This window comes from Aotus nancymaae, unplaced genomic scaffold (genome assembly GCF_030222135.1).
Source record: "Aotus nancymaae isolate 86718 unplaced genomic scaffold, 86718_ANA_hifiasm-v0.15.2.pri h1tg000059l, whole genome shotgun sequence".
NCBI lineage: Eukaryota > Metazoa > Chordata > Mammalia > Primates > Aotidae > Aotus > Aotus nancymaae.
In genome coordinates this window covers 67,042,260-67,052,984 of record NW_026988473.1, presented here as the reverse complement: position 1 = coordinate 67,052,984, position 10,725 = coordinate 67,042,260, and the positions used below count along the sequence as shown (strand labels likewise).

Genomic DNA, 10,725 nt, shown 5'->3' with positions numbered 1-10,725 from the left:
ATCACTTGAGCTCAGGAGTTCAAGACCAGCCTGGCCAACCCCATCTCCACTAAAAATACAAAAATTAGCTGAGCTTGATAATACTGCCTGTAATCCCAGCTACTCAGGAGGCTGAGGCAGGAGAATCGCTTGAACCCAGGAGATGGAGGTTGCAGTGAGCCAAGATTGCACCACTGTATTCCAGTCTGGGCGACACAGCAAGACCATGTCTCAAAAAAAACACAGGAAAACACTCAGGTGAGGCAGGAGTTTAACCTAATCTAATTAGATGGAACTAGAGAAAGAATATAGAAAATTTAGGTGGAAGAGGTGGCTACTTGTCAGATGCAGCCAATTTTCTAGTGCTTTAATAGAGTAGTAAGACTTCCAGAAACAGGAAGGGCATAGTGGCTCACATCTGTAATCCCAGCACTTTGGGAGGGTGAGGTAGGTGGATCACTTTGAGCTCAGGAGTTTGAGACCAGCCTGGGCAACATGGCGAAATCCCCTCTCTCTACAAAAAATACAAAAAAAAATTTAGCTCGGCATGATGGCTCATGCCTGTAGTCCCAGCTACTCACAAGGCTGAGTCTGGAGGATTTCTTGAGCCTAGGAAGTGGAGGTTGCAGTGAGCCGAGATTGTGACCCTGCATGCCAGCGGGGCACAAAGTGAGACCCTGTCTCAAAAAAATTAAAGACTTCCAAAGACAGTAATACTAATTTTTCTTTACCTTTTATATATTAGAAGAGATCTTAAGAGTTCCAAATTTTCTAGAAACAATGGTTAAATACTAAAGTCCCTCCTAACACCAAATATGTAACTTGTTCTATCAAACCAAGTCTTACAACTACTTCAAAAGAAAATATGTGCTTAACATTCTGCAGGCATCCGTAAGTGTTCATTGAAGGCTCCAAATCTCCAAGTTCTAAAAGTTTCTACATTTGGAGAACATTTTTCACCAAGATTATTCATTTATTTATCTTACAGTAGTACAGCCAAGAAGTATATTTCTCCCCAATACATGTTTTCTCATAAACTCAAGAGAACTATATATTAAGATACTAAATATATGAATCATGATGCTTAGGCGCCAAAAGCAATTCCAAATGTAAATGCAGTCTATTACTACAACAAAATTAGACAAAAATCCTTGTAGGGAAGATGTACTTTTTTTTTTTTTGCCCTGAAAGAATTAATAGGCTTATTAAACAGATTAAAATTCTACACATAAAATTGTTGAAGAGTTTATGGATCTAAAAATTGTTGCTGGGATATATGAAATTCTTATTTTTTAAAAATCCCATGCACTATGAGAAGTTCTAGACAGCATATGAAACTAAAAGAACATTCCACCTTCTTGCTTATCAGTATAGACTCTTCTTAACAGTGTCAAAACAAACCCTTTTCCTCCACCACAAAAGTGGAGTATAAACAAAGAGAAAAAAGGAGAAATCACAAACTTTTAGAACCTCCCCAAGGTAACAGCTGAACGTGGATAAGCTCACTGAAGTCCTCAAATTGCTCCACGGGCCACTCTAGGTCTATAAGCTAGGATGTGATAGGTTAGAGGGAAGCCCAGCAGAGACCATATCAAAGTTCAACCCTGTTCCAAACCTTCGTAGTTAGAAAATTAGATTAAGTTAAACATGGAAGATGATCATGGAATATTAGCAGTTCCAGGTCAGCCATCCTTGATTAGCAAACGTGGCCCAAAGCTGTAGACCAAGGACTTCCGAAATAATACTGGTTCTGGAGACTGGTGCTACATAAATCTCCAGAGCTGGACAGACAGCTCTGCCAGAGTTATTACACTTCCCATCTAGTTTAATGTTTAAAGTGTAATATATACGTACCAAAGAGCACAAAGGAAAACAAAAGGACAGCTTGATGAATTTTTACAAAGTGAACACACTCCTATGACCATGACTGAGATCAAGAAATTGAACATTACCAGCATCCCAGAAACCTCCATTTGCCCCTTCCCAGGCACTACTGACTTGATTTATTTTATCTATTTTTGGACTACATGGAATCATACAGTATGTACTCTTTCATATTGTTTTCTTTTAGTCACCATTGTGTTTGTGAAATTCATTCATGGTGATGTGTAGAGGGGTAATTCATATATGTCATTGTATGAATATAGCAAAATGTATTGATTTACTGTTGAGGGAATTTTTAGATGATTCTAGTTTGAGGGATATATATACAATAATGCTGATATGAACATTCTTGTATATATTTTTTGGTGTCCATCTGTGTACACAAAGAAACATGTACCAATTCCACTAGGAATGAATTTTCCAAAGTGGTTAAGCCGATTTACGCTGCCACCATTGGTGTATAAAATCTCCAGTTGTTCCACACCTTCACCAACATTTGGTAATATCTGTTTTAATTTTAATATATACCCATTCAGATGGATATATATTGATATCTTGTCTGAGTTTTAATTTACATTTCTAATAGCCAGTGATTTTGAGCACAAGTTCTTGTTCACTGGCCACTTGGATATCTTCTGAACTGTGAAGTGCCTATTCAAGTCTTGCCCAGTTTTTTACTAGACTATCTTTTTCGCATTGATTTGTATAAGTTCTTTATATATTCTGGATACAACTTCTTTTTCAGATAGGAGAGAAGAAAGAAAAGCAGAAAAAAGGAAATATATTTTTCTACACTTTGGCAGGCCTTTTCAAATCTTTTCATACAATCTTTGATGAACTTAAGTCTTACGTTAATGAAGTCCAGTATCCATTTTTTTCCTACCCCAAGGTCATGAAGAAAGCCTATGTTATAGTTTATCATCTCAACTTCCAATTTAAGACACATTTTGAAATATATGTTTGAACTTACACTGTAACATTTTAACAAAATTATTACCGATTTTTAAATTTTCATAAGTAAGTTAACCCTATTAAAAAGCTATCAGCAAAAGTTTTTAAAGAAAATTTTTCAAAATAAATATTCTTAACAGCACAGAAAGAGGAGGGTGAGGGGTTCATAATGGCAATAACAAGTGGCGTTAAAAGCACAGACTTGGGCTAGACAGACTGAAATCATAGCTAGCCATCTAACAAGCTTTGTCACTTTATAAAGTGTTTATTTTATCTGAGATTTGATTTCTTCATTTGTAAAATGAAAATGATATCTGCTGAAATATAAAGTCTTAACACTAAGCCCAACATACTCAAAACCTATTGTTAACGATGGCCAAGATAATGTTACTAACATTAGTTAAACGATCTCATAAAACTTAGGTTTTCAGTACTGTGGGTAAGTGCCCAGTCATGCTGCAATACAGATGATGGGAAGCCCTCAGACCAATACAAAATGCTTGGTGAAAGGAGAGATCACGTGTGACCGAGACGAGGAAAGGGGTGATAAATGAGATGGTTCCTAGGGGATTCTGAGAGACAGCGTCAAAAGGCAGCTTTCATGGACAAATTGAGCAAAAGCTTAATGATGGGAAAGCATAGGGTAGCTTAAGAAAAAATAAGCTATTAATATATGTAGGAGAATAGACAAAAATAAGGCTTGTGAGGTAGGTTAGGACTGAATGTCAAACTGAAGAATCCGTACCTATTCAAGCAAGAAACATTTTCAAACCAAGGAGTGACAAGAAAATCAAGCTGACCGCTGTGAGTCAGATGGATTTGGATAGGGAAGGAGTAAACACCAAAATTCTCTTAACAGTAGTTCAGATAGAAAGATACAGAAACCTAAACTAGGGAAGCAGCGAAAGTAGGGAGCATGTTCCTACCTACAGGATGGCTCACTTTCCGTATGATTTAAAGAAGAAAACATGACTAATCATTAAGAGTCTAAGACTGGGTAGTTGAGAAAATAGTGACGCCATTAATTTAAATGCAGAAATAGGGGAGAGAATCTGGTCTTGATATTGAGGTTGATTCTTGACATTTATTTTTATTCAAGCACCACCAGGAATTTCAGGTGGAAATGTCCAGCTGACGAGCAGTGAGAAATACAGGTGTGGAGCCCTGGTGGGGACACGGTACTAAAGTATGGATTTGATAGTCATTTCCACAGAAGTATTAGAAAAATATAATCTGAACGCAGAGAGTCTGAGTTTGTTCCTGCTTTACACTAGCTCTATGCTCTAACAAGACTCTAAACTTCTCTGAGCCTCTGTTTTCTCATCTATAACACAGGGATCAAAAATATGTACATCATTCTACTTCCTCATAGGGTTGATACAGACTAAAATGAGACAATATCTGAGAAAGTGCGGTTAAAAACAGCTGTTATCAAAAAACCATCTAAGCACTTTATATATGTCAAACTATCCTAGAAAACTATTCGAAGAATTTTTCTCTCAGTAAAAATTATACTACTGCAGATTATTTTGGGAGCTGATCTTAAGGTACATATATAGTGTGCAATCATAGGTCCTGACCAGAAGGTGGCAGAAGAAAGACTTAGTCAGGACTTCTTGATGAATCCATATTTTTTTTTTTTTTTTTTTTTTTTTTTGAGACGGAGTTTCGCTCTTGATACCCAGGCTGGAGTGCAATGGCGCGATCTCGGCTCACCGCAACCTCCGCCTCCTGGGTTCAGGCAATTCTCCTGCCTCAGCCTCCTGAGTAGCTGGGATTACAGACACGCGCCACCATGCCCAGCTAATTTTTTGTATTAGTAGAGACGGGGTTTCACCTTGTTGACCAGGATGGTCTCGATCTCTTGACCTCGTGATCCACCCGCCTCGGCCTCCCAAAGTGCTGGGATTACAGGCTTGAGCCACCGCGCCCGGCCGATGAATCCATATTTATAGCCCTGAACGAAAAGTTCATTTTACTTATACTTCATATAGAGTTAGACTCCCAAATACATTCTTCTTATCCTTAGCTTAGTGTGCTAGAAATAGAAACTACATTCAGGATTTCTACCCAATATTCCATTTAACATCAATACAATCCCATGAGGTTTAGGTATTATTATTTCTCATTTTAAAGAAGAGGAAATAGAGATTCAAGCTTTTGCAAGTGAAAATAAGCAGTGCCAGAGTTGCTATGAAAGCTCAGTGACATTTGCTTATTTACAAAAATTAGGTATAAGCTAAAGCAAGAATGCAAAAAACAATGAACTTCAAGCATAGTGACCTTGAGTCAGTTCTCACATTGTCGATAGAGTGAAGTTTTAGGGAAGCAGAACTGTGGAGTATGAAACCAGATTCGACCTGAGAACAGATGCTTTTGAGTAAGAAAAGAGAATTTCTAAATAGCTAAAAGATAGAAAGTAGACAGTTTTGAATGGCTCAAAAGAAAATGTGCAGCTTGGGTGACTACCCCAAAAGATTGTCCCACCTAGGCAGCTGAAGAACAACAACTCAGCCTTGGCAACAAAGCAAGATCCTGTCCTTACAAAAAATAAATACATAAACTAATTGGCCAGGTGTGTTGGTGCACGGCAGTAGTCCCAGCTACTTGGGAGGCTGAGGCAAGAGGATCACTTGAACCTAGGGAGCTCGAGGCTACAGTGCCCTATGATGGCATCACTGCACTGCAGTATGGGTGACAAGAGCAAGACTCTGTCTCAAAAAATGAAAAAACAACAACTTACCTTTCTACTTTTGGGGAGACTAGGAGTCACAGAGTCCCTGCCACAAGGTGGAGCGGTAACAGATTTGATTGGCAGCTCTAAGTTATAAATGGTGCTGTGTCCTCCAGCCCTCTAACCAACACCACATGACTGTACAGCTGGCCTCTCTGATACTAAAGCTTTCCCACAGGCTACAGGTAGTATAAGAAGAGGGTTGCAAATGAAGAGAATAGATTAATTATTATAGTTAATTATATTCCTTGGAAAATCAAGCACTGGTGAGACACCAAAACCCAAAGAAACTGAGAAAGTGGTCTATATTTGTATATGCATAGAAATACACATACATGTTTGCAGATAAACAGAATTTTGTCTAATACGGTATGTACTAAATTGTTAACAGTAGCTTCCTCTGGAGAGTGGAACTTAGCGTCAGAAGGAACATCTATCTTGTTTTTAACACTACACATCAAACATGTTTTATTATTTTAATATTTTTAAAGTGCTTATTAAAGAGACCAATGACTGGTTTGTGTAAAATAAAAAGAAGCCAGGAAGTTTCTATAATATTAATAGATCAGATTTGAGGTGACACAAGCCTCAAACAGAATTAATCCATCCATGATGACTGATGAAGAAACCTCCCTATGGAAAGAAAATATGAAACGTACCTGAATCCCTACATTGTATCACAATGATTTGTCTACAGGGCCACACTGTGACCATCTTCACTTATAAAAGAGAATGAGGGTCAAAGTTTCCCTGGTACACTTTCGGCCTACTCTCCTTTGAGACTAGATGGTATGAAATACTAGGGGTCTCTTGCTGTCACTTTTATTCTGCTTTCTGTACTTCACCTCCTATTCTGTACTTGTTCTTTGTATGTTTCTCATGTTTCTTTTTTGCTTCCTTCTATGTATTTGTCCTTTTTGTCATTCAAAGCATTTTTCTGTTTTCTAGTGCTATATTCTGAATTCCAAATTCATAATTCCCATTTTGAAAAGAACCAAGGCAGCTGGGCACAGTGGCTCATGCCTTTAATCCCAGCATTTTGGGATGCTGGGGCGGGCAGATCACTTGAGATGAGAAGTTCTAGACTAGCCTAGCCAACATAGTAAAACCCCTGTCTCTAAAAAACACAAAAAAGAATTAGCCGGGCATGGTGGTGGGCACCTGTGATCCCAGCTATTTGGGAGGCTGAGGCAGAGAATCACTTGAACCTGGGAGGCAGAGACTACAGTGAGCCGAGATTGGGCCACTGCACCCCAGCCTGGGTGAGACAGCAAGACTCTATCTCAAAAAAAGAAAAAGAAAAAAAAAGAAATGAGCCAAGAAGGCTAAGGCTATGGGATCAAAAGACCTGACCAGAAATTGAATACTGATTCCACCACTACTGACTGTGTGAATTTAGACAAGTCACTCAACCTCTCTGAGCCTCAGTTTTTCGTACGTTAATAGGGGAAGATCAAATGACATACAATAAGATAACGTGAAATAAGTTTGTAGATAAAGTGTTACACAAACGTTAGCTTTTATGAGTCTGTAATCTGAGCAAAAGGATGCTATGACAACTTCTATGCTGGCTCTTTTCTACTTTTAAAACTATTCTTTGGGGGAACTAAAACTTTCTAAAATGGATTCCATTCAAAGCACTTTATTTTGGTTATTTAGAATATTAAAATATACATACCCTCCAGCTGTCTTAGAATTCTTATTGATTATTCTGCTTATGAAAGTATTTTTTCTTCTATGGTACAATAATAACAATAATACTTAGGACCAAGCTGCTGTTTGAATATAGATGATAGATAGATAGATAGATAGATAGATAGATAGAGAGATAGACAGATAGATATAGATAGATAGAGACAGATGTGTGTATATATAGAAAGTTATGTGGTTACATATAGTTTGTGTGTGTGTGTGTGTGTGTTCCTTTAATCCTGTGTGTGTGTGTTCCTTTAATCCTGTCATCAGCTCTAGAAAGTATAAGTTACCATCTCCAGTTTATAGCTGAGGCACAAAAAGGTTAAATAAGTAGCCCAAATCAAAAAAGACTGTAGCCAGGATTCAAGTCCAAAGAGCCCCAGCCCAAAGCTTGTTCTCTTAGCCACTCTTGTATATATTTTTTGAGAAAAATAAATGTATTAAAAAGGACACTAACCATGGCCACAACGTTGGGGACTTGAATTTTTTCCAGTGTTTCCCTGAGCTGATCGACTTCTGCTCGGTATTCATCAAGCTGACATTCTAATTTTTCTCTACGTAGTCGTTCATACTCCAGCTGGTCCTGCAGTTCTTTGATGGTCCTATCAAAAACAAAATTTTTAAAAAATCAATCACCAATGTCAACTAACAATTATTTTTAATAGTGGAAAGAATCCATGCATTGTGTTTAAGGCAAATAAAGAAATCATTTATTCAACAAATATGTATTAAGGGTCTACTATGAATGAGCACTGACCTAGGCACTAGAGATACAGTGATGAGCAAAAGGCCCAAAATCTGCCTTCCTGGACCTTACTTTAGTAGTAGAGATACGCAGACAATAAGAAAAATAAATAAGTAAAACATATGGTATGTTGGAAGATAATAAGTGCTAAGGGAGAAAACAAAAATAAAGCAGGAAAGAGTAGTATAAAATGATAAAATGGTGTAGAGGAGGGGGTTAACATTTCATACACAGTGGCTAGGGAAGGCTTCACTGAGATGGGGGCTTCTAAGACAATCCCTGAAGGAAATAAGAGAGATAACCATGTAGACATTGGAGGAAAAGCGTTCCAGAGAAAAGGAACAAGTGCAAAGGCCCTAAAGCAGAAGTATGCCTGATGAAGTACAAGAACACCAGAGGCCAACACAATAGAATTGTTTAAAGAATAAAAAGGAGGCCAGGCGAGGTAGCTCAGACCTATAATCCCAGCACTTTCGGAGGCCAAGGCAGATGGATCACTTGAGGCCAGGAATTTGAGACCCACCTGGACAACACAGTGAAACCTAATCGCAGCTACCTGGGAAGCTGACACAGGAGAATCACTTGAACCTAAGAGGTGAGGATGCAGTGAGCAGAGATCATGCCACTGCACTCCAGCATGGATGACAGAGTGAGTCTCTGTCTCAAAAAAAAAAAAGGAGAGATTGAGAGAGAGAGAGGCCAGGCAGAGTGGTACACGCCTGTAATCCCAGCACTTTGGGAGGCCACGGCAGAAGAACTGCTTGAGCCCAGGAGTTCAAGACCAGCCTGGGCAACATAGTGAGACCCTCATCTCTACCAAAAAGAAAATTTTTTTAAATTATCTCCATGGTGATGTATGCCTGTAGCCCCAGCTACTTGGGAAACTGAGGTGGGGGACCTCTTGAGCCCAAGAGGTCAAGGCTAAAATGAGCTGTGATCATACCACTGCACTCCAGCCTGGGTAATAGAGTGAAACCCTTCCTATAAAAGAAAAAAAAGGGAGGAAAAGTCGTGTGTTCTAAATCACAGTAACCACTTTGGCTTTGACTCTGAGTAAAATGGGAAGGCACTGGAGAGTCTGAGTAGAAAAAGAGCATGATCTGACCTTTAATATGATTACTCTGAATACTGTTTTAATATGATTACACTGGATATGATATGATTTACTCTGTTTTAATATGATTACTCTGGATACTGGGTTAAGAACAGACTACAGGGTAGGGGAGTGGGGGATATAGGGACAGGGACAGGAAGTAGAAGACCTATCAAGAGGATGTCGCCAACAATCCAGACAAGATGTTGTAACTTGAACCAGGACTTTTTTCTACGTTATCACTGAATGGTGAGGGGAAACAGAATTCCCAAGGCATCCTAGGTTGGGTCCCAGGAGGACAATCTAGGGAATATACAGTAGCAGTTCTGGTACAGAAGTGAGTAAAGGTTAAGATTGGGGATAGAGAAGAAGAATGTCAATTGTGGAAGTCTAGATGTTCAGCAAATAAGAAGGGAATATCATCCCCAGGACGGAGTAACACAAATGTATTTTATTGTATTGTGAGTTTGGTCTAACTGATGGATAACAATAAAAATCAAAAGACATCTCTCAAACCAATACTTGTCCAGTTTTTCTTTACAACTATATTTAAGATCAGGAGTTTGTACCCAAAGAATAAATGTCTTAAGATGCACTTAACACGGCCATGTGTGGTGGTCCTCGCCTGTAATCCCAACACTTTGGGAGGCGGAGGCAGGTGGATCACTTGAGGCCAGGGATTTCAGACCAGCCTGGCCAACATGGTGAAACCCCACCTCTACAAAAATACAGAAATTAGCCAGGCATGATGGCAGATGCCTGTAATCCCAGCTACTCAGGAGGCTGAGGTGGGAGAATTGCTTGAACCTGGGAGGTGGAGGTTGCAGTGAGCCGAGATCATGCCATTGTACTCCAGCCTGGGCAACAGAGTGAGACTCAGTCTCAAAAAAAAAAAAAACGGCCAGGCACAGTGACTTACATCTGTAATCCCAGAACTTTCAGAAGCCGAGGCAGGTAGATCACGAGGTCAGAAGATCAAGACCATCCTGGCCAACATCCTGGCCGTCTCTACTAAAATACAAAAAGCTAGCCAGGCATGGTGGCGTGCACCTGTAGTCCTAGCTACTCAGGAGGCTGAGGCAGGAGAAGCACTTGAATCTGGGAGGCAGAGGTTGCAGTGAGCCAAGAACACACCACTGCACTCTAGCCTGGCGACAGAGCAAGGCTCCATATCAAAAAAAAAAAAAGATGCATTTAACACAAAGTGGAGGTCAAATGCTAGAAAAGAATTAAAACTCAGGTGTAATTTAGAAGAAACACTGCCATCTCAGCTGATATGAAACTGCATTCTGGCACAAACATAAAGCAATTAAAAAAAACTGTTCAAAAATCACTTACATTAATAATATTTCACACTGATAGACTATTCCATAGCTATTTGACTAAAAGTTCCATTAAAGACTAAGAATTGTAATGATCTTAAATAGGGTTAGAGTCATTGACACAGGCTCAAATCCTGGCTCCACCTCCCACACCCTTTCTACACCCTCTACGACTTTACACAAGTTACTTAACCTCTGCATTGTCTTGGTTTCCTAATCTGTATATCTCATGGAGTTGTGAGGATTGCTTGAGATAAAGCTTGTCTGGTGTGCAGCATATAGTAGTGCTTAGAAGTAATACAAATAGCTGTAGTGGTAGTAT

At 39.2% G+C, this 10,725-nt stretch overlaps 1 protein-coding gene across 1 annotated transcript in view; it reads right to left on the bottom strand.

Moving 5' to 3' along the window:
- The window catches only part of ANKRD42 (ankyrin repeat domain 42), a gene marked incomplete at its 5' end in the record, with an annotated part of 92,897 nt that overhangs the window by 17,594 nt on the left and 64,578 nt on the right, over nucleotides 1-10,725 (bottom strand). The window contains one exon of the mRNA XM_064365622.1: nucleotides 7,701-7,845. Within this exon, the coding sequence (XP_064221692.1) occupies nucleotides 7,701-7,845 (145 nt within the window). The remainder of the gene's footprint in view (nucleotides 1-7,700; nucleotides 7,846-10,725) is intronic.